The sequence below is a fragment of the Amblyomma mixtum genome, chromosome 6 (genome assembly GCF_055824585.1).
Source record: "Amblyomma mixtum isolate Tamu chromosome 6, ASM5582458v1, whole genome shotgun sequence".
In the NCBI taxonomy this organism is placed as follows: Eukaryota; Metazoa; Arthropoda; class Arachnida; order Ixodida; family Ixodidae; genus Amblyomma; species Amblyomma mixtum.
The window spans coordinates 107,000,859-107,028,632 of record NC_143017.1 but is presented as its reverse complement, the minus strand read 5'-3'; the positions used below and the strand labels follow the sequence as shown (position 1 = coordinate 107,028,632).

The window sequence follows — 27,774 nt, the reverse complement described above, 5'->3', positions numbered from 1 at the left end:
CTGACATTCAATGTTGCATACGGTCAGTGACAAAATCAACGCCATGATTTTAATGTTCGGTCAAATTCTGAAGCCACTAGATTAAAGGCAATAAGTTATTTTCGACTTAAACGTGAGGAATGACTGTGTACTAATGATGTCATACGAAGCTGAATCGATGTACGGGACAGCTTCTGCCGGCAGGCGCTTCAACCGTTGCACCTCAACTATCAGCAGTGCACACTTGATGACGAGCCTAGCTGTTTCGCTGCCGAAAGTGCGATTATGTTTGAGAATATGGAACGCTGATCAGAAATCCATCCTAGCAGTGTTGCGCCAGAGATCGTAGTTGTGGAATGTCCGCCAGAAGGAACAACCCTCATTTCTGGGCCCCGTCTCGGTGTTGAAGCCCCTGGTGGTCATGTCGAGGTACAATGGACGCTTCGTAGAGTACTTCGGCCAAGGCTCTCCCGAAGGGGTTTTCGGCTTCCTGCGGGAAGAAAGAGTACGGATTCATCGTTCTACGAAGCGAACTAGGCACTATCATGTGTGGCTGCGACTTAAGCATTTATTGCTTTTATCAGGTTAGGCATACTTGCCATTAGCGAATATATTTTTGCGTGGAGGACACGGGATATGCGTGAACTCTTTTGTGAAAGAACCAGTTACCAGGCACATCAATGGTCTAAGCTTATTAAGTAAAACTAGCGACACGAAGTAGCATACGTCGAGCTAACTTCTTGAGTCTTGCATAATGGTAGTCATTAATATTAATAAAGTTAAACATGGACAGCTGCCGCCGTGTCACTGCGGGCACACGGCTACTCCTGTAGTTGGATACCAATAAAGTTTGCAGTGAAGCTCTGACCGCTCACATGAATGTCACACCATGTTCCTTCGCGTTAAGGAAAAAATTGCGAGGACACTTTGGCAACTAAAGTGTTGAGAGGCGAAAGCCGAGGACACTATGCCTTGACGACTTTCGGGGGATGTGACGTCACACCGTTCCCGTGGCTATATCGATACCCAAATTATACATCTTCCGGGGATCTTAAGTGTTAATTACGTTTAATTACACATTTTTCCATCTAATTTGGCACAAATCCGACGTTTTTCCAACCATTCTGTGATAATTTGCACTATGCCGTTACGACTTCCGGTGGATGTGACGTCACACTGTTCGCGTGGCTATTTCGACGTCCGCGCTATTTCGACGCTAATTCGATATTTTGGCCTATAATTAATTAACCAATTAATCTACAGTCATCAAACTTTTCTTCTAAGTTCATTTTTTCCTTCTTTCTGAAGCAACCATCCGCTTTCTCCTATCTTTTTGAGTTCCCGAGTTAACACGAAGTAAACGCTGCTATAGGTGTGACACCCACTGCTAACGGACAACAGTATGAGCCATTAAAGGTTTTCGCCTTAATAGTCCGCCGCTAAAACTTTTGTTGCTATCTATACTTAGCAAGACTTAACTCGCAAGCAAGCTTCCTGCCTGAAATTCTATCAATGTAATAGCTCCGCATAACTGAGAACCTTCCAACAAAAGCGAAGCGCTGAAGAAAACAGTAACCAGTAGATGTGAATACTACACAGTAGAATGCATCATGGCAACATGAATATGATCGAGTAAAACTTTCGCATCATACAAGTCTTATATAGTCGCGTCCAAAATGCGCCATGTGTTCTACATGATATATTGGACTAATGTGCCATGTGGAATGTGTTGCACTTTGGTATAAGGCGAAAATTGTAGCAGGATATGCTGGATAATTCCAACGGGCCCGTCACCAAGGGAAAATAACCAGCTCATGAGAACGTTCTCAATGAAGAAGGTTTTCTCCTGATCGTGCCCTGAACACTGTAACCATAAGCTGGTTTTGGAGTTAGAGGTTTTGAAGTCCCCTTATAGCCCAGTCTGCAGACCATGACAGGCTTTTTTACCTTTGAGTAGAATACGCAGAAAAACTTAGGGGTTAACGCATCGGTTTGCGACCTCTTCCCAACATACTATTTTATCTGCCGAGCTGGGGCTTTTAAGGGCATTGCCGCTGAAGGCCTCTATCAAAAACTGTGTGGTCGCTACCGTTGGAAGAGAAATCGCCATTGAAAACCGAAACTGTCGACGCCGTCGGAATTATACGGTATGCTGCGAGTTCAGTATGGCACATTGTGGTGCTTAAAAGCCCATTGACACTGCCGAAATCATTGTTTTGAGTATTTTAATCTTCTCCAGAAATGCTCGCTTCAAGCCGATAGTGTCGAAATAGTGTCGAAACGTTGCGGCGATTTTCAGCGGTGAAAAAGAAGTGGAAGCCAGATTTGGCGCTGCCTTTCTAATTGCTTGAGCGTCCAGTTTTAACTTTGTTCTTTTATAGCCAGGAAATGTATCCAAAATATGATGTCTCCGTGCGCTGTAAGCTCTTAGCACGGAAGAAAACTGAAAATAAATAGTAAAAGAGAAAGAAAACTGACAAGAATAACGCTAGGAGCGACACTTTCCACTTCGCTTAAAATAATAACGCTAGGAGCGACACCTTCCACTTAGCTTAAAATTTTTATGGAGGCGAGCGCTGCTGTTCAAACGAGACCGAGAAGACAGCGATAAGAAGAGCCGGTCGACACACCTTGGCTAGAAGTAGGTTGAGAAAAGCCGAACATGGTTGGAGGCAAGGGGGTGGGGAATCGGCGTTAGCCATCTAATAGTATACCCTACGAAGAAAGACTGGGAAGCTTCCTTCGTTGAGTCAGTCGCCTCTACCCTGTCAGCGTCAATATGCGCGGCTGTGGGCTGCCTTGGCTGGCTCAGCATGCAAGCCTCCGCCACTTGTATGCAAGGCGCAGTTCTTAACGGTAGGGCCCAGTCAAAACACTGGGCGAGTGAAAAGCGTTTTTGTTTTATTTTGTTTTATTTTGAATTTTATAAGGGAAATAACTTCCGTTTGCACGCTCCGATTTCAATAACTGTTTTGCCCTGATATCTTAAACGCATTATGAATACATTCAACCAGAATAATCGGCTCTCAGAAAAACGTCGCAGTGGCCCTTTAAAAGGTATGACAGGCGAGAGTGAAATAATGAAGGCTGAAATAAACGTCCTATATGATATACCTAAATAAGCATATACCTTATTTTGCATCCATGTTCTCGTTTATTTCAGATTATACGAATTCCTTATGATCAAAATATGTTTCGGTGACCCGAGAAATCCGTATATCGGGATTATTTCGTTTGGAGTAAATGTAAGATGGTAGTTAAACCCTTGCTGCGAGAAAACAAAAGAATAATGGGATTACGCCTGCTCCTCCTAATTCATACAAGAAAAAAAGGTGGTGGCGCTGTTTTATTGAAAACAGCTCTCAACCAGTCACTTGGTGTTCTAATCGAGAACATCTGCAACTCTAAGGCAGCTACTGCCACCCATCTCAGTAGAAAACTATTCAACAGTGTCAAAACGACGTCCGACAGGAGGGAAGACACTTTGTGTACGGTGAAATTGTGCAAACGAATAAACGCTCCCTGGAAAGAATCATCCACTTAGGTTTCTTGTTTCACGCACTAGGGTAGAGAAAGCTCTATAGATGTTCAACTGTGCTCACAAGAGATCGAAAACGCTGACTGTAACTTACCCGTTCTTTGCGAAGGAAAGCCAGGAGTCCATCATGGCAACACTCAATTCCTTTTCCACCGTTGTGTACCTTTCCGGGTGACGAAGTGGACGGCCGAAAACGAACGGAATCTCGTCGAAGTGCGTCGCTGAAGCCCACATTGGCCTCTCCTGCCGAGCAGTCCCGTGGCTGAAGCGATAGAAATACACGGTGGTGTTGTGATCTGCCAGGGCCTCAGCGAAGTACCTTGTTGGGCACGTGTACAGGTAGTCGCCGATGAACTCGAAAACATATTCCCTGTTGTGTAGAGCATCCAGGCCCCTTAGGTTTGATGCAAAGTAGTAATACACCCCCTCCGTGGCCTGTGAGCCTAAATGCTTCCTAAAGCCATATTCGTTGAAGAACAGCTTTATGTAGTTCAACAGCTTCAGAGACGTAAACTCTGTCGAGTTGACGAACGTCCTCCACTTCATATGCCGTAGGAACTCCCATGCTCCTTCGTTCACGTTTGTACCGATGAGGACCTCGGCCTCGTTGAACAAACCCATGCTGTACGCCATGTGTGGGTTTAATGGAAGAAACTCGTTGTCGAACGTGGGGCCGTACATGTGGTACACGTCCTCGATGCCGCGCCGCAGCACAGCGTCGGCGAGCGCCTGCTCGAACTCGTCGTCGATCTGCTTGCGTGTCCTCACCGTGCAGTTGCGCACCTTCTTCACTGATTTTGTGTTGAGCGGCACGTGGCCTTCCATCATAGAACTGGTACGCAGCTTCCAGAAGGGCCCACCGCTCTGCAATATGACACGCCTGAAGAGTCCCGTGCTGAGCGGCGAGATCATGTGCATGGCGATCGAAGCCGCGCCCGCGTCTTGTCCGAACAGAGTCACAGCACTCTTGTTGCCTCCAAAGAAGACAATGTTGTCTCGGACCCACTTTAGTGCCATGTTCTGATCGTGTAGTCCTTGATTTCCGGGAGCCTCGTCCGAAGCCGCGTTTAGGAAGCCCAGCCGCCCGAGACGGTAGTTCATGGAGACAACAATAACGTCTCCGTACGCGGCGAGCATGCCCCCATCGTAGAAATCCCAGCTCGACGACCCAAGCAGGAAGTCACCGCCGTGTATCCACACCATGACGTTCCGCAGTTCGGCGTTGTCAGCTTTTGCCGGCGCCCATATGTTGAGGTACAGACAGTCCTCACTGCAGTTGAACGACTTTCCTGGCATGGGCGGCCAGCCGAAAGGATTCTGCGGGCATTGGTTGGGCCTCCTGGTTGCATTCAGGGTTCCAGGCCAAGGCTCGACGGGCAACGGCTTCCGCAGGCGAAGGTGACCCACTGGCGGCTCCGCGTACGGAATGCCCAGAAACACGTTGACGGTCTTGCCCAGGTATTCGACTGTGTCTCCGGCGATGGCGCCGCTCCTGGTCGTCACCACGGGAATGCTCTTGGGAACGTCCGGTATGGAGCGACCAATAGCGACCTCGGTGGCATCAGAAGTCCACTCGGCGTGCATGACCAGACAGAGCAGCGCGATCTTGTACGCAATCCAAAGGAGGCTGGCCATCTGTTCGAGAGGAGAAACAAAAGCAGTGACGACATGTTGCACTGCACAGCAGAAGTTCCCGAGCCCGAAATAACGCAGCTTTGTTGCCGTATCTCAGCATTATTGGTGGTTTCTTTGCTTAGAGTGGCGGCATTCATGAGACAGAGCAAGCGAAGTTGAATCGCGTTGCTAACTCTTGTTACCCTGCTCGAGCTTATGTAGCGCGATATATGTTTTGTGGGCCGGTCAAGGAAATTATTATTAGCGGCTTGTTCTAGAAGAAGAATACTAGCTGCCGTTCACAAATGTAAGGACGTTGAAATGTGACCTACAAATATAATCGTAGCCTTGCGGGCTTCTGTTTTTTGTCACCCCTGGCGGAAGACTATGTAAAATGTGAAATTGAGAAGCTCGGTGAGTAACACAAGAAGGTGACGTGAACCCAAAATGTTTCTTCGGAGTAGTTCAAGCGGCATTAACATGTCACAAAGACGTGTCGTAAACGATACTTAGCAGCAGACACTAAATCGACTAATCAAATTGGCGAATTTTAGAACTTGCGTTAAGCAGTAGCTGTATCCTGCTTTGTATTGTGAGTCGATGATGGTCGAGCTTACAAGATAGCAGCTGCAGCGCGAGCATGCAACCTCCATCGATGAATACCCAAGGCCACACATTTTCTGTATGCCAAGGGGCATCAAGAAATGGGTTGTGTTACAAATTGGGCAATATTACAAAGCAGGTCTTTATGACTACTGCGCACCTGTGACTGGGGAACCATGCACTCAAACTCCTAGCTGCTAAGCTTGAAGGTGGAAGTGTCTGTTTTGTTTATTTTGCTCAGACATGCCGGCATAGATCAGTAGGGATGGTGAAAAGTCATAGCTTAGTGGCCGCTGAATAAATGTAGACAAATCATGAGGTTTTAAGAAAAGTCAAGAGCAGTCAGCTACCAAATATTGATTCATTAAAAATTCATCCGGCCTGCATAGGCAGAATTCAAAAATTTTATTTAAACAGCTCCGAGGGTTCATAACAGCAAGTGTTCGCGCCCTTCGTTAGTGGCTACGGCGTTCGGCCGCTTATTAGGCCGCAGCAGTCTTATTTCGAAGGAGGCGAAATGCCAAACACCCTTGTGCTGTACGATCGACGTCAGTGTACATTAAATAACCCTAGGCAATCGAAATTAACCCGGATCCCTCTACAAAGACATCTCTCAAAGCTCACGCATGGTACTTTTTGACGTTACACCTCACATACTATTGCAGTATAATAACTCGGCAAATAATATCTTTCTAGCAAGTTGTTGACATTCGTTTTCTTGGTAAAGATGCCAAATTACAGAAATGTGATCTTAATGCTCATAACGTGTGCAGTAGTTGGCCATTTTCGTAAAAAAATTCAATGCCTTAATTAAAGTTCTGCTTCCACCAGTCACTATATTTAAAAATTTTTCTTTTAACCCAACAGATGGAACCTAGATCGTCGAAGCCATTGCCAAACGTACTTCAAAGTATTGCTGTGTTTCTCACAAATTATTGGAGGAACTGGCGTTGTGTTCGGTCAAAGTTCACTCTTAATGCAATGGCTTTGAACCATCGCAATCGTCGTATTATAATTGCTGTACCGCTTGATCGTTTGATTATATGAAAGCCTGCAAGGTGACGGCGTCGTAACATACGCTTTGGCGAGATAGCAGCTTTTTTCCTTCATTGCTCCGTAGCGCTGACGCACAAGTGAAAAGAAAAAAATCAAACAAACAAAAGAGCCGTGGCAGTGCTTTACTGCCAGGACGCAGTGACTTAGAGGACATAGACATTCAGGAGTACAGTTGCTTTGTGTAATTTACGAGTGAGAATGTCAGTTAGCGCTCATTCGACACTGAGACGCTTGTGGAATGTCATAAAAATTCACTGAGGCTCGCTGTGCAAAGAAACAAGAAGCCATGGCCGATGTGCGGAGCATTCTAATCAGTCACGAGTCCAGCAGTTATTAGTTTAAGATTAATTTACAGCACGTCCCTCGAAAGTATGTCACTTACTTTTAGTGTTAATTGATATAGGAACAGAAGAGCCGAAGAGTAAAGGTGCGAATTTATCGGTTTTATCATTTTACTCAACGCGCCTTATAATTAGCGTCTGCTCAGAGCAGAGCGTATGCACCACATACCATGTGACTTCAGTAGCTTAAAATGCAGGTCGAATGGACAAAACCTCCCTAACATAATTACAGCGCTAGCCAATTATGACAGCCGGTGGCATAATGACTAAATTAGGAGAGCCAATGACGAACTCGCTGATCAACCCGGAACCCCCACTTACACAAACGACATACTACGCGCGATTATCGTCCCTGGTCTTCACGTGTCGTCTCACCATCTAGATGACGTGCTCCCTGAGTTAACCGCTAACTATAATGGTCTCACGTGCAAGTCAATGCCCATCCTTATCGGGCGCAGAGGCACAAAAGAAAATCTCACCTCCACTCAAGAGGCGTGTCCTCGGTCACTCGCACTGCCGTCCGTGACCGCGATGGGACGCCGGAGCGCAGTCAATGTCAAGGCTACGCGACCTCGGACTCGCAGGGCACCGCCGGGTTCGTTGTCGTCGCCGCAACACGCACAGCGGGACTCTTATCGCGCGAGAGCGCGCGCCGCGGCTGGTGGACAGGTTTTCGTGCTCGCGACTCCCTCTCGAAGGGACCTGACAGCCGGCGCGGGGCTCCTACTGCCGGCGTCTTCCGCGTGTTGTGCCGGCAGTGGCGGGGGGACAACCCCCGACGGACCTCTTCGGGTTCGTGGAGCCCATGCATGCGGGCACGCGCCGGTATTGGTGGGGCGTGGCGCGCAGCGTCCGGAAATCGCCCGCATGCATGCATCTTAAAGCGAGCGCGTTAGAGGTGCAAAGAAGACATTCCTGCGAGGCATTGACCCTGGCAGTGCTCGACCGGGCGAAGAAGCGACGGCCCGGGCGAGAGCGGAGAGGAGAAGGCGAGACGCGGACCCGACATGGCAAGGCCAAAAAACCCGGAAGGAACGAGGCGAGAGCACGATTCGAGCGCCGATTATTTTCCCCATTGACGACGAAAGATATCCGGCGCCTTCTTCTGGCGCGGGCTGCCTTGCTTTCTACGCGGTGAAGAAGAATTGAAGGGAACGGCGCTGCTTCCTTGTGGTGATGACGACGCTCGATTAGCGCCGACGTACGCGCCGTTGCAAGCTCGTCGCGCGGTGATTTACTGAATTCCATTGCCGTGCGGCGTACGCTCGTAAAAAAAGGGCGAGCGCTTTGTCAGCAACTAGGGATACAGTCACCTTGCCGCTTCTGCAACGTTGAAATTACTGATTGCTTATGGCGTATTCCAGTCGGAGATCCGAATCCGCTAAGGAGTAAGATAACTGTCGCGGTACAAACGGAACTCAGGATCTGAATTCCAGTTGTCCATTGAAGCGCGCTCTTCGGTTTGGAGGAGCAAGAAAGCTTGCACCGGATAACCGATAGGCATGGACGATTAATGAAACGAGAGCTTTGACGTGGAAACATACGAGTGGCCAGTTTTTTTTTTGCAGGTATTTTCGCATATGTCACCGGAAAAAAGTTCTTTAACGAACTGTTATCAATGCACGAACCGATAAAGTACTCCATCGCACATTCGGATGCAAAATGTGCCATGCAGACGAAATCCGTAAAAAAAAGAAAACCTCACCTTAATACAAAGGCAGTTACTGCAGGTTCAACGAAGAGGTAACGAAATTTTTGAAATTTCCGTGCGTTGATTTCTGTGCGCAGACTGTCGAGCTAGATTGGTCTGAACTAATCCGTACCTATACTAGGACCATAGAAATCAGTGAGCGAAACACCTAACGTTGGTTCAATCTTGCACGCAAAGGTCTTAAAAACGAAAAGTAAAAGAAATGGGAATCCCGTTCTGCTAGAATTCCTAACAGCTGGCAGGCGCGGCTGAAATGCCGCAATGGGGCCAAATTATTTGACTCCTAGTTAGGAGAATCTAAACGCTCCATTAACAAAACAACTCTTTCTAACTTGCTTCTCACTAGCCTGAAGCTGTTCTGGACAGCGGTTACTTCGCAACAAATGAATAAATCAGTATCATCAACGCATAAAGCGAGGCAGCCCGTCAATATTGGCGTAGTAGCGGAGATACCTAACTAAACTTTTCATTTCGTTTTCATAAAAGAAACAGACGATGACCTCGCATGTTTACCCTCATATAGTCATTCCGTTATGCCCGAAATCGTATTTTCTCGGCATGGAAATTCGAGTCATTTAATCATTTAAACTTACATCATCTACAGTATCGATGGCTTCAATTAAAAATGCTTTCTTCGAAACTTTCTGCTTTCTTCTTTCCTTCCTGGCCAGTGTTATCTTGTCACTCATTTTACAACTTTTTTGGAAAATGATGCTACAGCTAGTCGCTAAACAAGGTTCTTAATCCGTGCCTGTTCTGAAATTATTTAACACATGTTCATAGAGCAAACTTTCTTATACCGGTCAGCTTTTTTCATCCTAATCAGCATGGCTTTCAAAAAAACCTTTCATGAAACACTGAGCTTGAAGCATTTATCATGACCTTAACCCTAGCGTCGACCTTACCGTAACACCTCGATGTCCTGTTTTTAGACTTCGAGAAACCATTTGACGAAGTCCCACATAAACGCTTGATGTTAAAACTTTCGCAATTAAACATTACTTGTTCGCCAGTTGGACAAAGGATTTCCTTGCTAACCTTAAAGGGTCAGTCTACTCACCGAGATGAGTGTATAAATAATGGCATATTCTGGTAGTTGGCACCCTATAACATCAATAACGAGGGGTCTGCGCCCGGTTTAGGCAGGAATTTATATTTTATTTCGGCGTTAAAAGTCGCGTAAAAAAGCATGGTGGCGACCCCAAACGTTCATTTTGTTCAAGAAAGTGGTAGTCTTTTTTTGTAGAAGCATAAGTGAATATACTACGTACCATTTGTATGCCCCAATGTCAGAGAAACGCACGTTTTGTTCTAGTAAACTGTAGAAGGCGTACCGCTCGCTTTTTCTGTAAATCACATGAATATTTATAGTTACACGTACGCAAAACGCAGGCACATTCCCACTTTTAGTTCAGCGTATGCTAGCAGAGACGCAAAAATAAACTCAGCCTATAGTGGCGCCATCTGGTCGTCAGGACGGGAATCATTGCTGTAAACAAACCGACTCTCCACTTAAGCCTAGGAGCGGCAGAATCATCACTCTAATCATTAAAATAAAGCAAAATTATCTCGTATATGTTTTCTTATAGGCGAGATGAGACGAAGCGAAAGACAGGCGCCCCATTTATGGCCAGTGAACGCACTGAAAAAGGCAGCAACAACGAGAATTCAGTCCGAAGCGAGAGGTCCGGCTTCGACGGGCGCCGCCATGTTTGTCGCCGCGCTGCGGAAATTCAGATGGTTGCCAGATGAGACTACCATCTCATACAGATGTGTTCCCACATTAATAAATTCTGTTTTAAAATGTTCTACCGCACTCCTTGGCACCACAGCTGGCTAAACGGTAATTTGAGTAAAGAGCTATCGGTTGCCGCAAAGAAAATATGGTCGATAAAATTCAGTAGACTGACCCTTTAACTATTTGTAGAAACTAATAATAAGATTTCCTCTCTTTATAATCTCCACTCTGGAGTACCACAAGGCATTGGTCGTGACCCTTTTCTCTTTTTGATTTACGTTAGCGACTTCGCAGCAAGTGTTTCATCGAACATTTGTTTATTCGTCGACGATTGCGTCTTTTACCGGTCAATAATTAATGCGGCGGATACTAACGCTTCTCAAACCAATTTATTAAAACTGGGTAGCGGGTGTCGTAGATGGCCTGTAATCTTTAACACTAACAAGATGAGGCTGGTGTCCATTCGCCGACTCCAAATATCTTCTGCATGGCTCCACGCTCGTCACCTGACTGCGTTAATATTTAAGTATTAACATTTCGCATAATCTCAATTGATCTACTCATAACATGTGCATAGTTAACAACGTTAACTGATATCTCTGCTACATTCGCGGTAATTTAAATGTAGATCCTTCCACGATTTAGCTACTAACTTACAGAACACACATCCGACAGAAGTTAGAAAAACTTGTGGTATGCTTAAGTTCATCTTAAGAGTATGACGCAAGAGCGTTAAAGGTACGTCCCTAGTGTCACTTGGGGGTCCACTTTTGCACCATTTCGCAGGCATAGACACGCTTGCTGCCATCACATACTACTTTTTAACACAGTCGAACGAACTTGCCTCGGTGGCTTACGGGTATATCGTGTCTGACTCGCAACTTTAATATCTAAGGTTCGATTCCAAGACTTAACCACACAGTTTTTCTTTTAAGCGACGTCACAACATGTAAAGTCATGACTACGTCACGGCCCCTATCGACCAATCAGGCTTTTCCATTCACGGCGGCGCCGACACGAACAGGACATCTTGCGCGAACGGGACCTTTAACGCCATCGCGTGAACATTCACACTAACCATAATGACTTCGTGAAAAACAGTGCTGTTCGTACTCCACTGGGGCTAGTTACCTTACGAAGGTTTGACTAAACTTCAGCAGCAACTGTGAAATTGCTTTCTCTTATAGCCGTCTTATTCAACTCATCGTTTTGCAGCCCGTACAAGTCACCACAAGGACGTTTACTTATCTAGAACTCGCACCACGACCCACCTTCATTTCTTTTTTGTCAAAACAAGGCGGTACAGGAACAACCTTCCCACAAGTGCCATCTTCATAGAAGCCCGGTTCATTTCAAGACAGCCATCGAATAACTTTAACATCTACGCTATGTTATAGGCCTACTCCTCATGAAAAGCCCTCAGCCAAACGGCCTTTGAGATAAAGATGCGCACAGAAGTGAACGGAACAGGCTGTGTTGCCTTGTAACAATTTTCACGCGTTGCTTTATTGAAATTTCCAGGTATACGTTGGGTGCATACTGGTAGTGGACGCTGGTACGCTGTGTCATGGACAAACAATGTTTCTTCATTTCAGATTGGGAAGGCATGGTGGCACTTATAACGGTATAGCATACTCCTTTCACTTACGTCCTCACCTGTGCGCTAAGTAGAAGTGCGTGGTGCAGTTATTCCAGAAGGCTTTACCAGTACAGACCGAGTGTTAACTGCTCCAGGGTGTTTCAGGTGTGAACCAGGTGGCCCAGAAAGTGTTCATTTTCTAGGTGCCATGCTGCGAATTCACCAGATGCGAATTAAATGGGTATGAGATAGAAAATTGGTGTACATCTACTTCTCGTCATCTCGCTCAACTAGTACGCTCCCTCATTATGATTTCTAGTTATGAATGCTAGCCTTAGATTGCTCTTCACGAGCGCTCAGAGGTTCGCGAAGCTTTCAGTCCCACTTGCGATAAAATTAAATGATGTCCAGATAACTACAAAAACAATATCAGCTCGAATATTTTCCGTTTCCTTTCTTTGAATCATACAGTCAAGTTACACTGGTGCATCATGTTAGCAGTGTTTCTGTTGTGTACAGACTTGTCATCCGTATTTCAGTACAAAGCTGCACCCATTTAGCGATGCCTCTGTAGACCTAATATGTGCACTCCACATCGTCGTCTTTGCGTCAAAACCTTGCTAAAAAGCTGTGTTGCTTGGAATCCCGATCGCGCACCTTTGTTCTTCTGCAGTCTCCGACTGAACGCAAGCTGCATGCTAGCCAAGAACTCAGCTCTCTTACACTTTCGGGCTATGCGCAGGAAAAAGCGCGCGAATGCGGATTCCTTACTTCCTTTAAAAGTTGCATTCTTTGTTCACTTTCCCGTCCTTGAATATAAAGCAAAAGAAAGGGATGGGGATCACGCTTTCATGAAATGGCGTGCGATTGCGTCAGCGCCGCTATGCGTGTGCACTGTGTACACATTAATTAAGGTTCAAAGAGAGATTTACTTCTTTTTGTTCGCCCCTCGAAACACTTCGTTTTTGGCAATTGTGCAACAGGGAAACTGTCCCGGCCTTGCCGCGAGCGTGCGTGGGTAGTTCAGGCGGGTCATTTGCTTTCTTCTCCTATCGTTGCGCACATTTCCCACGGCGGCAGTATGGGCTCTTTTTATTACCCCGAGGTGACGCGAACGGCGTTTCAACTAACGCCTGCAGGAGTGGCTGAGTGCTCTTGCGAGCGAATTGTCGGAGTGCAATACTGACTTGCTAAACTGCAGCGCTCGGTCAAGAAAATATCAACAAATATAATTCCGTGGACATATCTTTGTCTATCGCGAATGCTCTCAAGAGGAGGAGCCAGTACGTCGGACCGTTTAGTTGAAAGAGATTTTGTGTAGCGCAATAAACGTTATAGCGTAATTCTTCTATTTGGATGTTTTTAATTTAGCCTGTGCTGATCAGTTGTGTACTCCGATCAGAGTTTACGAAGTGTCGGCTTTAATGCTCGCGAATGCCACTTTCATCATTGCAAAGCCTTTAACAACACGAACCTTTGGTTATGTTTAGTGGTCGACTTGCTTTCACAAAATAGTATATATTGTGTCATATGCCCATGCCATGCTTCCATTAAAACAAAAAAAATGCGTCCATTGTGTTTCAGAACCGCAGCTATATATGCCCATTATTTTTCAGAACAGCTGCGCTAGTGTTATAAAATGATCTCACTTTTAAATGTTTATCACAGTTAAAGCGAAACAGGCAAAAAAAAAAAACACCAGCGCAATGCTTATGTTCGTGATAACTTGGCATTCTTCTTCCGCTTTTCTTTTTCGCTCGCGTTTACTTTTGGGCAGTTCTGTATGCCAAGCGTCACAAGTAGACGCACTGGAGGACACGTTGATGTTTCTTTTCTTCGCTACAATCGAAATTGCAGCAGGCTTCTTTTGCGTGTCGCACGGAACGCAGACAATTTTTTTTGCATTGTTTACTTCACAGGCTGAACTAAACTGTTTATTATCCTGTGAAAACGCACGTTGAGACAATTCTTAAACTCACCTTATTTCACCACCATTCTCCGATGGACAATAAATAGCAGCACTAGAAATTGAGCACTCGTGAGCTCTGGCCTTGATGCTCATCTTCCTCGCCAAGACTGAGGAAGTCCCATGGAGACATCTACCGAGAGACACTTTTCGAAACGCCGCCATGGTTTACCCCTTGGTATACACTGCAGAACACGGCCTGTGTGGCGACCGATGCACACTTTCCCACAACCTGCATGCATGACTGAGTGATCCCTCTCCTCGGGACATGCAGCTCTCTAGTCCTGAACAGTGGGAGGCCGCATTTCTCGGTTCCGACCCGGACGTACAGCTCCGGGCCGTGACACGAGCCACCAAGGTCACAGAGCGCCAAGGGCTCAAAGCCAACTGTCGGGGCTACCACCCCGCGCGCGATAATTAGGCTGGTCGACGAATAAAATTTTTTTGACCTCCTCCTCTGGCCTTCGTGGGGGTCAAGACAGGTTGAGCAGAAACAGAGAAGACGCAAAGTTCAAAGGGTGAGGTACTCACTTGTGAAAAAGACTTCATCAGGAAATCGCCAAGGCACCTGCTAATGAAAGTGGTATTCAGTGTGCCTAGGGGACTTGGTTGAGGTGTTTGAAGGGCAACTGAAGCGGTATTAGAATTCGATGAGTTTAAGGTTGCCGAATGTGCGAAGTGTGCTGGTAAAGCCTGCGAAATCGTTTTGCTCTAGCATTTGAAATGGTGGCGTAATCGCCGAATAAGGTCGTCGTCGGCGTTCAGGCTTCTCTGAAGTGCACAGCGACGGGCAGAGGCCCCGATAATGACGTCACGTATGACGGCACTACGTTTCCACGGAAGAAATGGTTATTTCATGGAAGAAAACCAAAGCCATCGAAGGTGAAGCTCACAATGCATTGTTTGGCGCCATCTAACGACGCACAGCAGCATGCAGGCGTAAGCAGCGGAGATCTGAAATTTCGGCAACAATGACGTCACTGCCAGTTTTCCTCGCACTACTCCAACATAGTGAGGAGAAGCCTAAGCCTCGTCGCGGTTTTATTCGACGATTATGTCACCATTTTAAATGCCAGTGCAAAAATACTTTGCATGGTTTATGTAGAAGCTTGATAGATTAGAATTCTTGAATAACCTCGAATTCTCAAAAAACCGTTTCAGCCTCCCTTTAACAGTTACGCTGCAAACGCAATGATGTTTTCGCCCTTGAATTCAGAAGGCAGGATAACCCTCATTTCAAAGGAGTGCTTTGTGCAGAGGATAAATGGGAGGGATTAAGGTTTATAGAAAGTCGCAGCCGCAGAAAAGTTCCTGTACACTTCTGTGCATCAAATTTTCTCGATGCGCTGAGGAGGTTGCGAATAATTGAATACAACTCAAGAACGCAGCGGCGAATGCCCCTTAGAGGAGACCACCCCCAGTCAGTGGCGTCGACTGGCTCTCACGACGTCGGGGTTAATCCGCAAGTGTAATATCGCTAGTAGCTGGCAGGTGCCTCCGTGAAATATGATTAACCACGACGTCATGCCAGTGAATTGATGCCATGGGCTGGAAGGTCTCCTTTGAAGGGATTTGCCGCTGCGTTCTTGAATGCCATCCGGCTTTCGTACCAGACATCAGTGAAGTGCAGCGTGATGTATATATTTCTTGCGACAATGTGTGAGAGGCGTTATGTACAAGGATGAATGAGGATATGCCGGGTTCTTCTTCAGCCCGTTGTCGTGGTTTTGCTCTGGCCGTGCAACCGAGACCTCCAAAACTCGCACCGCTGGTCCGAGAGGGGCGACTTGATTTGTGACTCCGGAAGGTTCAACTCGACGTAGTTCGGATGGGATGCGTTGAATGGCGGCCACTGCTTGCCGTTGATTGGCGGCACTTGCCTGCGAGAAGAGAATGGAGACAAGACGCCAACAGCGACAGCGCGTAGGCATCGTTAGGGAAAGCCTCTCCACATGGCTTGCAGGCGGAAATGGCTGAGGCGCGCATGTTGCTGATGACGCAGCCACGGTCGCACGCAACTGTTACTGTGAGGAACGGTTAGACACGAAGAGGATGGGCCACCATCGGGATTCCTCAGCATCGTTTAGACTTTGAGCTACCTGCATACATAAAATGTATGCATTCAAAGTGAGAAGTGCCCCGCCTTCCATTTTTAACTTCATTTCTGCCTCAAGTGACCGCGCTCTTGGGGAAGCTTGTTGCGTGCATATGCTCGTGAGAGACGGCTATAGCAACAAGCAACGCAGTGCGCTTAGGTTCATACGCAGCTCACAACGAGGGCGACTTATCGGCTTATTGGGGTTTAACGTCCCAAAGGAACTCAAGCTATGAGGGACCCCGTAGTGAAGGGCGAGTGTTTTCTTAAAATTTTTCAAGAGATGTATTAGTGCCTAATGCATCGGGTTTTGCTCACGAAGTATTTGAAAAAGCATGTCAGAATGCATGGTCATTCAACCAGCCTTCACTGTGAAAAAGATTTCAGGGTAGCAAAATAATAGGCTGCCTCCGACAGGCCTAAAACAACTGATTTCTATGTTAACATCTGACTTATTCCGCTGATGTTTAAAAGACTGCGGCAAAATTGGGAACACTTGTCGTTCCGGTATTCATTAAGATGTCATTAATCTCTCGTAGAGCATTCAGGTTTTCTGCCATGACAAGCCATATCAGTTTACAGTTCCTTGCATTTCACCAGTGCAACGCGTGTGGTACTTTGCTCTCCTCACTGCATGTGCCGCACGGATAATGCAATGACCGGTTCCCAAAGTCTTACTACATTAATAGCCGTTTCACCATTTGTTTTCCATAACGTCAGCGTACCTTCTAGTTTGAGATAACCAGTGTCTATAGAGCTGCTCTTAGTACGTTGTCCAATGAATAGGTTATATATTAATAATTTTCTACCATAATTGCTCTAATTTTCACTGGGTTTGCGTTTTTGTACTCTGATGTCTTTCTGCTGATACGATGCCATAAACTGTGTGGCGCCCTTCCCACTGCTCTTCACTTCCGAGTGCGGAATTTAAGTTGAAAGTATTGCACTCTAACCAAATCCTGTAAACACTGTAGACACTCCTTACCCCATTCTTTTCCCTCGGGCACTAACTGCCTGTGCGCTCTCATCACAGCAATAAGAATTAAAAGGTTGAACAGAGAAGATGAAAATGCTACTGCATAGACTATTGGGATTACTTCAATAACATTAAGAAGTAACTGTTTTATACAATGAGCAATTGCGTTACTTTTTATACCTTACCCTTTTCTCTGACTTACCCAGTTTTGGCGAAATGCGTCCACGTATACATGATGAAAAGAGTGAACGCCCTTTCTTCCTGCGTAATGTTGAAGAGGTCGTTGTCAAGGGTGTAACCAAACACGAATGGGATCTCCTCGAAATGGGCTACACCCGCCCACGGAGCGTTCCACGAGTAGCTTGGCCGGTGAGCAAATTCGTAGAAGTAGACGCTATTGTTCCTTCTGGCGTAGTCTTCGGCAAAGTACATCAGAGGGCAGAGAAATGCGAAGTCACCCATAGCGTTGGAGGCATTCCTCAGGAAGCTACTCGGCTCTTCGGTCGCTGTCTCAAGATAGAAGTCTCGTATTCCCTGCACTTGTTTTTGATGCAGGAACCTGAACAGCAGCATGAAGTAAACGTCCATAGTTCCCTTCTGAATCTTGGAGACATCCATGAAGTCAAGAACAGGTGACATATAGTATTCTATGAAGACGCTTCCTTCATCCTTGACGACGCCAACAAGGATGTCAACGTCATTTGCAGAACCTTCCCTTATGGCCTTTGACACTTCTTCGGGCACAAGGTCATCGCCGTGAGAAGGGTGGTAGGTTAACTGTACCCGGCCGTTTCTCGATTCTAGTGCAGACAGGATGTCCGAGGCATTCTTTTCCTGCAGGCAGCTTAGCACAGAATCAAAGTCTGTGATCTCTTCCACGCCCCGATCGACGCAACTGAGCTTCATGGCTGCCTTGATGAAGCTGTCCTCTTTCTCCATCTGCGCTACTGTCCAGTAAGGGCTGCCACTCTGCATGATGGCGCGTTTGAAGAGGCCTCTGCTGGATGGCGAGACCAGGTGGTAGCCAATGGAAATGGCCCCAGCGCTCTGTCCAAAAAGCGTGATCATATCGTCGTCTCCCCCGAAGTAGCGAATGTTTTGCTTGACCCACCGCATCGCCAAGTTCTGGTCATGCAGTCCCTGATTTCCTAGGGACTTTGGCGGATTCTTCGCGTTCATGAAGCCGAACGGACCTAAGCGGTAGTTGACCGTCACCACCACCACGTCCCCTAAAGCGGCGAGCTTAGAACCATCGTAGAAGTGCCAGTTGGTACTGCCGAAGAAGAAAGCTCCGCCATGGAAGAAAACCATCACCGCTTTCAGCTCTTCCTTGGGTCCCGATGACTCGCGCGACGGGGCCCATATGTTAAGGTAGAGGCAATCTTCACTGCGCTCGTCTCCCGTTATGTTGATGAACTGGTTGAAATACACCGAAGGCTGGACGCAAGAAGGAGGAAAGAAAAGGGCCTTGAACTCTCGGAGCCATGGCTTTGCCGGCACTGGGCGCATGAAACGCAGGCTTCCCAGGGGTGGCTCTGCATACGGAACTCCCAGAAAGATATCGACGGGCAGTCCAAATACCTCCTCTTTGAAGCCGCGCAGTAAGCCCGACTGGGTCTTCACCACAGGATCGTGTTTCGTTATCTTGTAGGCTAGCACCAATGGCTCTGCTGCGAGGAGCAGCGACACGATCACTATTGAAGCATGTGTCGACATCCTGGCCATTCAGCGCTGGAACAGTGACCTGAAACAGAAAAAAAAATTGTATTTTGTGCGCTGAACGAAAGAGAACGATTTAGCATTACAAGTAAAATGGTGTTGGACACGGCAGTGACCTTAATATCTTTAGTTCCTTACAAACAGTTCAAACAACAGTAATTCGGACGTAGAACAGGGTTACATGAAATGAAATAAAGACAAATCCACGAAATCGTTAACATAAAAACACTGAACAGTCGATGTCGGCAGCCTATACGGCTATTTAAATGTGCGATTAAAAACGATTTTCCGAAACTATTACTTCATTTAAAGTAAGGCTTAATAAGTTTTGTCTGGTTTAGTTCAGCTGACCTAGGTTGCGCACCGGATACATACATTTCGTTTCACATAAGTTCTCTTATGATATCACATATATATCAGTTTTAATCCGGTGATTTGTTGGCGACACAAAGGGGCTCTGGCTTCAGTGATTGCATGCATGGCAGTGACAAGTAAACAGTATCGATAATCGGATAAGATGAACCTGGCAGCGAGACTCTGAATGCGCTCTACCTTTACAATGCGGTCGGAATGGACGTGGGTCCACTGCGGATACCTAAACAAAAACTTGGCGAACTACAAAGTGGTGTACCCCTAACGGCACACCTGAAGGCAGATAATTGACTTATTTGAGCAGAAAAGCATTGAATCCTAATAAAAAAATACTAAACTTTTGCCACAGTCACCATGCGAACAGTAAATAACAAGTTTTAAGATGCAAATAAAGAGTAAAGCAACGATTCCGAACATCCGACAACGTGCTTAACTGCGAAACTTTGCCACTGAATACACGGATGAATTACTTAACCGACTTCTGATTAATACTGCATGCACTAAATCCTTCCCTCGGCTCACTTTTCTCTTTTCAACTTAAGAAGGACGATTCAACTTCTCAAATTCAAGAGGTCCGTGTACTGTGCGATGTCAGTGCAGGTTAAAACCTCAGGCGGTCGAAATTTCCGGAGACCTTGCGTTCGCCAGTTACATGACACCGCCTGCAACCTGTTCGCCATGCCGAAAAGCGTCCTGCAAGACCCGCTCCTGTTGTCACAGAAGTAGCGCCGGCGGCTGCCGTGTTGAATGCTTACGCTCGGTTTGGCTAGCGCGATCCCAGAAGGCTTTGCGCGAGGCCGCTCCGAGCTCCGCTTGGCTCGCGCGGGAGCGGGGCCAATGACACGTTCCGCTCGCGCGCTACCGCCTGAGCGTTTCGCGCATGCGCAGTAGCTCTTCCACTAGCTCGCTGAGCATAGCGAGCGCACAAACCCGCTCAGCTAAAACTCTCTAATATCGGCTGCGGCAGTGGATGCAGTTCGTGGGTGCATCTCTGCGCTTTAGGGGAAGACGAAAGCCACCTAGCGACGCTTTGATATACATGCAATTTCCAGCTTGACATTGTCATGAGACATACCAAGCAATGTTAGCGTCATCTGAATTGGAGTGATGGAGCAACCTGTCACTGTGCTTCCCGGTTTTGCTAAATATTGGACAGCAAGCTGTGTCAAAGCAGCAATGTGTGGCTTAAGTTTTTGATCTATGTGTACAGAATTTATACGTCAGTCCAGAGACACTTATGCAGACAGTACAGGAACTTATGAAAAAATCGATCCAATTTTTTTTGCAGTAACGTATGTCCTACGTGGTCCTTTTTTCCAGCATTTAAAGACAGCCCGTGAAATATATGTGACAAAAGCGCGATTACGCTATTGCGTTTCCGTACTGTAGCGCTTCCAAACGCGTTCTAAGTGAACAAAGCGTGCGCGCTCAACGCCTCGAAGTGAGCCGACGCCATTCTCAGCATATATAGTCTTCAAACTGCGTCAGCACGTTCTTCCGAAACATTCTCACAATCACTCTGGTATGGATTATATGTTATGACACGTTATGAAACCTTTCCAGTAAGGAAAGGTGTCAAGCAGGGCTACACGATCTCGCCAATGCTATTCACCGCCTGCTTACAGGAGGTATTCAGGGGCCTGAAATGGGAACAGTTGAGGATAAGAGTTAATGAAGAATACCTAAGAAATTTGCGATTCGCTGATAACATTGCCTTGCTATGTCACGCAGGACATGAACTACAAAGCATGATCAATGAGTTGGACAGGCAGAGCAGAACGGTGGGGCTAAAAATTAACATGCAGAAAACCAAAGTAATGTTCAACAGCCTAGCAAGGGAACAGCAGTTCCCAATTGGTAGCGAGGTGATGGAAGTAGTAAGAGAATATGTCTACTTAGGGCAGGTAGTGACAGCTGATCCGGATCATGAGAGGGAAATAACTAGAAGAATAAGAATGGGGTGGAGCACATATGGCAGGTTCTCTCAGATCATGAATGACAGTTTGCCAATAGCCCTCAAGAGAAAAGTCTACAACAGCTGTATCTTACCGGTACTTACCTATGGGGCAGAAATGTGGAGCCTAACAAAGAGGGTTCAGCTTAAGTTAAGGACAACGCAGTGAGCCATGGAAAGAAAAATTGTAGGCGTAAAGTTAAGAGATCGGAAGCGAGCGGAGTGGGTGAGGGAACAAACGCGGATTAATGACATCCTAGTCGAAATCAAGAGGAAGAAATGGGCTTGGGCAGGGCACGTAATGCGAAGGTAAGATAACCGCTGGTCTTTAAGGGTAACGGAGTGTATTCCAAGAGAAAGCAAACGTAGCAGGGGACGGCAGAAAGTTAGATGGGAGGATGAGATTAAGAAGATTGCGGGGGTACGGCGACCGCAACTGGCAAAAGACAGGGTTAAATGGAGAGACACGGGAGAGGCCTTTGCCCTGCAATGGGCGTAGTCAGGCTGGTGATGGTGATGACAGGACAACACCCCCCTTTGGTAACAGTGCCAAATCGCATTCTAGGAACTTCAGTAAAGCATGGCGTTAAACTATGGCTTGCGATAAAAAGAAGAAAAAACGCAGTAATTAGTTTAGCACAGCAATCACCTTGAATAATAGCTCGAGAGCTAAGCTCGGAGCTCGGAGCACTGTCGCTATTCCGTGTATCTTGCATCGGCCACGCCATCTACCTGCACTGAAACGATCAAGGTCGAATTCCCGTCAACTCATTTGGCTTGCTCGTGTATTGCGCTGCACACCTGCGCTGCACTGTCAGTGTTTCCTTCAGGCGTGAACAGAGTGGTGTACCTTTGCTCGCAGACACGCGGTTTTCGGGGACCTTCATTTCTCGCGCTTCCCGACTAATCTGCGGCCGTCCTTGCCCCACATCGCAGCTTCTATTCTCCCTTTCCTTCGGTCGGAGAGACGCGTGGCGCGTGCGTTGCTTGCGGCCCTGTCATCTGATAAGGAAAAGTTTTAGTGGTTGAAATGAGCTTAGCCTCCCCGATGCAGCGTGTGTGCCCGGCGAGGCTGCTGTTAAACGAACCCCGTCATAGATTTCTAACTGTAGTCTGGCTGCGCCGACCGCACTCTGTTCACGCTTAATCGCAGCGCACAGATGGGTTTGCTCAGAGTAAAAGCACAAAATACATAAAATATCTTTTGGCGGCGTCGAATGTGGAGTTTAACGTCCCGGAGCTGCACGTGGTCTATGAAAGAAGCCGTGTAGTGGACGTATCCGGATTAACTGCGACCACCAGCGGTTCTGCAACGTGCGCTAACATCGCACAGCGCGCGGGCGTCTTCCACATTTGCATAGAAATGCGGCTGCCTCGGCCGGTGCTCGATCCCACGACCACGAGCTCGGCAGGCGAACGACGTAGCGACTGAGCAACCACGGTGGGTCGCAGAATATGTTTTAAGCTTCTAAGGGGAAATACGTTATGCCCAGTTTTCTGGCAAGATTCATTTGCTCATTTGCAGCTTGGAATGCACTAACAGGCAGAAGAGCAAAACGAATAAATTCTTGCCCACCGAGTCGTCTATACATTGCATTTGATGTCATACTGCTTTCGCGTACCGAGATTAACATCCCTTCATTGCTTTCCGATCTTTTTTATTCAAACTCCAGTATACCTCCAAGGGGAGGCCTGGCAGTGCGTTTCACACGCCTGCCTAGTTATGACATGAAAATTGGCCTAGTAACAGCGTAGAGATGTTAGTTCAAGACGCATGTCGGTGACTTTCAGACAAATAAATCGAGACTGGAACTCCTGCTGCAAGTCGGGTTCAAGTAGGTTCCATGGCATTGTTCAAGCTCAATATTTGTAAAGACTCTGTCCGTTCGAGGCAACGAATAACACAGAATAAATACGTGCAAACAACAAGTAAAGTAAGAAAAGCGTCCTTATCTCCATGTGTGCGATTCTTAGTGTGCATCGTAAGCACTGGTGTGACTGCAAAGCGCCCTTGGCTGCAACTGCCGTCGCATGCCGAAGAGTGAAAGCTTTTTATTCTAAGCAAGAAAGAAGAAATGACAAAGTGTTACGCCGCTCTGTCTTTTCAGAAAGTACTGCATAGCCATGCACAGTTATCAGTCCCTGAAAAAAAAAAGAGACACTGATACTTTCTGACGGACTCCCTGCAAACGGACCCCGCCTTCCTCCTCTTCCGTCAGGCACGGTTATTCTCCTCGAGGGCTAACCTCTCGTCGCCCCACCCCCTACCCCATTTTTCTCGAGGTCTAGCAGTTCGTCGTGGGACTAAGAGGCGTAGCTGGTCCCAATTCCCGCCCCCCCCCCCCTTCCCCCCTCCGATTTAAGTGTACTATAAGGGGCACACAATAATGGCGAGATCCAAAACGATATGCGGCCTTACTGGACGTTGCAGTCTATTCTGCGGTGCATGGAAGGATTACGTCAGGTTGTGAAGGACTAAACCGGTGTGCGCTCTATTAGAGTAAGCGCAAGCGCACGGTGAGTAGAAACGATGCTAGGTTTAAGTGACCCAACAAACCTTCCCGAACAATGCCGTCAAAAACCAGTATCGCATTCTCCACCACCCACATTTTGGCATTGCGGGACAACAGTACAATACAATTCAATGCACAGCGGAGTGATAATGCCTACTGAATGGCATGATAATGAAGGATTTTCACCACGAATGGTGCTGTTAGAGATACCTTAACAAGGTTAGTGCAGACAGTTCCCTTCTCACTGTTGTGGGTTTCCAGTTTTCCCGCTGTTCTCTCTATTTGCAAAAGAAATAAAAGCAGCGGGATAACTGGATCAGTGTATTATCTTCAGCTTCTTTATATGTTTCTCTCAGTATAAGAAATTGTCGTGAACACCTCATGTCCGTTCTTTCATGTCTTTTCATTTCAGTGGTGAATTTAACAGTTTTATTTTTGTACCGAGGAATGGAGTTGTAGGTCCCTTCTGGCCTAGCGCGTATTTTACACGCCTGACCAGAAATGGCCACTTAATATTTGAGGTAGCCTTTGCGAAAATTCCCATTACGCTCAGATCCTTGCAGTTGGTGATAAAGCATGTGTTCTCAGACGCGGGGAGACGCGCCAGACGTTTTTTAAAAATAACACCAGTTCCTGCGCTATTCCATTTTATTGGAGGCTTTAACACTTCATAACGCGGTAGTAGATAGTGACCGTGGCTTAGACGGTGCTAGCCGCGACGGTTAATGGAGTAACTTGTAACCACGGCACCTCTGTTGCAAAAAGTGACGCCAGTAACGTCCCTGGCCGGGAGAAATTTTTATTGCTGCCACAAAGCTGTCTTCAGAAGGCTGGATTTCTTAGACAAGTGACTATAGCTACGGGAAAAAAATGATGGTCGATTTGCTTAGTTCGACCAAATGCGAATGAGGTGCGCTAGCAGTTCGGTTTTCACTTCGGTTCCGGTGTTCCGATCCAGTGTTCACGGATGGCAGTTGTTCGGATAGGGATAATTGGTTAATGTCCATATATGTAGAATTTGTGATTGTCTATATTCATAGAGCTCTGGGAGTCTTCTTACCACTCCTAGCGCAGTGGTGCGGCTGTCAAGTGATCCGCCACTGCCTTATGGCAGAAGCTTCCATCGGTGGGACTTGGGTTGCGATCCAGGTTTCTCTTCCCAAGCAGCCTCTCATGATTAATTCAGCTGCCGCCTGCCACAAAATATATGTAAATAGTTGAGCAGCTGCCACGGGCATTGCCACTAACTACCTGCCTGCCGTTCCGCTTCTCAGGGGAAAATTGCGCTTGGTCTCTATGCAGCCTTCTAAAGAGAGGTAGACAGCGATGGGGTCACTCAGGCCGGTGTCTGTAATGATGCAAGCAATGCAACCGCACGGCGCAAATGCTCCACAGTGGTTGTTTTGCTCTTCTCTCTATACTGTTTTATACATGCAGTATTCATAGAGAATAGTGTTCTCTTTGCTTTTTCTTTGTCAAGCACTACTCCACGATTCTGCATAACTATCGACTATCCACGAGGCATTGAGTGGCGGCGCGCCTGACGAAGGTTCATTGCAAAGAGGGTGCCACATTTTTTAATTGTGCATACGAAAAATCTTCGAGCAAATTTGTGCTGGAAAATATCGGCGGCGTGGATGAGGGATCACGAACTGCAAAACTGTTTTATTGCGCTAGCGCTTGTAGTGGTCATTCCCGGCATTTAGTTGTGTGTTTCTCTGTTTGTGTGTCTGCCTGCTTGAAGCCGGTTTTGTGGCATGCTGCTCATCTGCAGTTATTTCGAAACCAAGTATCGGAATCATTACCTTCGAAATAGCACCAGAGCAATGAATACGGTTTGCGAAGGCCAGCTATGATTTGCAGTTTTTGGAAACTTCGAGACACTTGACGTGTTCCTACTTCCGGCCATTGTAGTTTAAAACATGTTTTTTTAAATCCTCTTCACGGTTTATTTTTGTGCATCAGTCTAAGCTTGCCAGGGTGTTGTGCACATGCGTGCATAAATTTTGTCTCGTATGCCGTTTTTGGCTAATATGTATTCAGTTCTTAGGACAGCTATCTGGCGATTCGTTATCGGTTTGAGTACTCAGGCTACAGCTTGAAGTATGACAGTCAATTAAGAAAAGATAAAAACATTACATAAGAAACGACCTGTACGTCGTTAGCTGCCCCCCCCCCCCCCCCCCCCCCCGAATGATTATCATTTGGATAATTCCTGCCCGATTATGCAAGCTCGCGTTGCACGCTTTTAGCGTCTGTTGCCGATATAAATGTAGATATACGACCGCACATATGCAAAAGGCGGTGCATTAATCTAACAATTTCACGGAGGCTCATGGACAGGGCACTTGCACGTACGCATTACAAAGACACCAAGACAGCACGCGCAGTCAGCCGATAGACTCGCTGATTACCGAGAGCAGGTTAATGCCGAGACCATGGCCTCGGGCTAAGGGCGTCAAATAGCTTGTGCTGGTTATGCGTGTCCTCCTACGCCCAAGGCCCACTGGTTCAGCCTCGAATGCGCTCATCTGCGCGAACGCCTAACTGGCATTACAGGTCATGCCGCTTCGAACGAACTGCCACAAACGATGATGCATTTGAGACTAACGATTGCAGAGAACCAGAAAGGGAGTTTCCCCTTGATAGCCTGACTTGAGGCCGCCGTCTTCTGAGCCTGCGGACACCAGGGTCGGGAAGAAGCGCTACCGGCTCCAGCTATCAGAAAGCAATATCGACTCGCTTTTTGTCTACATACCTGCGGAGAAAAACCTTGGTGCCTTTCGCCTCGCCGGCTGGTCTGAGCCCCCATACACGCGTAACTTTCTTTACTTTTTTATTCGATGATAAAACACTACAGTTTAAGAGGGTTCCTGCAAGGCCATCTCAAGCGGGTCGCAGAAGCAGATTTTCGAGTTCGCATGCAGCTCACTCACGAAGCGGGGTCACACGTCTTGCCCTTTGCAGTAACCCGGTCGTCGCGCCACCTCCGGGCGACAGGCACATGGCGAGCAGGGCAGCTTTGCGTCGACAACGCGTCGCTATGCTTGTTCTTTATGCAATTCTATGCCGCATCCTTGCCGCGGCCGTTCGTCCTGTCGGAGAACGGAGGGAAGGAATATCTGCAAGGTTACTTTATCTTCTACCTAGGAGAAAGTAGTAACTTGCAACCACTTCTCAGCACAAAGCACAAAAACGTTGAAAGTAGAGTGGGTAAGTAAAGATCAGAAATACCGATTCCAGCTTTCTATCAGGCTTACAGTCGGCTGTCAGGTGCGACAGCCAACTGTAACAGACTGGTTTACGCAAAGACTAGCACCACATTACCTGCATTAGCATACAGCGCTTCAAAATTTCGTGACCTCCAAGTGACAGCTATGGATGGCTCCACAAAATCGGGAGCCGAGATCTCAAAGCTTATCGCACTTTAGGAGTGTGCATGACTGCCGCTCTCATTTACTACCGTGCGTCGAAACATTAAGACTGCCAAAGCGACGGGCGCGAGCCAACCACGATCCGTTGTAATGTGCGAAGTCCTTTGGCAGTTCCGCCCCCGCTTTCCTGGCGCGAACTTTTGTTAAAAGCAGTATGCCCATAGTAACCATAAGACGAGCAAGGGACGGAAGGAAAGCCTTGTGCTTTCTAAGCAGCTCATTTTCTTTTCTCTTTCTATCTACCCTGGATACCTTGTCAATGAGCTCTACCCTGTCCATGAACTCTCAGACAATGATTACTTAGGATTAATCATTTTCGAGTTGCATTCTAAAGCAATAGCGCTCGGATTCCGTTCAACGGAAAACCCGGCGTCTTAGTCGTCGGCGGTGGCGCGAGTGAAAAGTCACCGGACAAGCATGTGGCTCACGTACCGCCTGGGTCACGTGAGGTTATGATGTCATCACAACCTGCCCGCCGGACTGTGAGCAAACAGCCCGCCATGGTAGCGCGGCAGATGGCAGTTAAATTACTGATTGGTCGCGAGTTGTTGCTCAGGAAGTGCGGTCTGGATCTCACAAGTATCAC

At 47.1% G+C, this 27,774-nt stretch overlaps 2 protein-coding genes across 2 annotated transcripts in view; both read right to left on the bottom strand.

Annotated features, from left to right (window-relative positions):
* Positions 1-288: 288 nt before the first annotated feature.
* On the bottom strand, positions 289-7,742 carry LOC149339949 (acetylcholinesterase-1-like). Its single transcript, XM_089550611.1, has 3 exons — positions 7,611-7,742; positions 3,612-5,152; positions 289-469 (listed from the first exon to the last, which is right to left on the bottom strand). Exons 2-3 carry the CDS (start codon positions 5,150-5,152, stop codon positions 289-291), a joined length of 1,722 nt encoding a protein of 573 aa, XP_089406737.1. The 5' UTR covers positions 7,611-7,742.
* An 8,003-nt stretch (positions 7,743-15,745) lies between these two features.
* LOC149339944 (acetylcholinesterase-1-like) overlaps positions 15,746-27,774 on the bottom strand; it is a 245,475-nt gene continuing 233,446 nt past the window's right edge. The window contains exons 2-3 of the mRNA XM_089548668.1: positions 17,399-18,940; positions 15,746-16,005 (exon numbers count right to left, since the gene is read on the bottom strand). Coding sequence (XP_089404794.1) covers positions 15,834-16,005; positions 17,399-18,921 — 1,695 coding nt within the window. The 5' untranslated portion in view covers positions 18,922-18,940 and the 3' untranslated portion in view covers positions 15,746-15,833. The remainder of the gene's footprint in view (positions 16,006-17,398; positions 18,941-27,774) is intronic.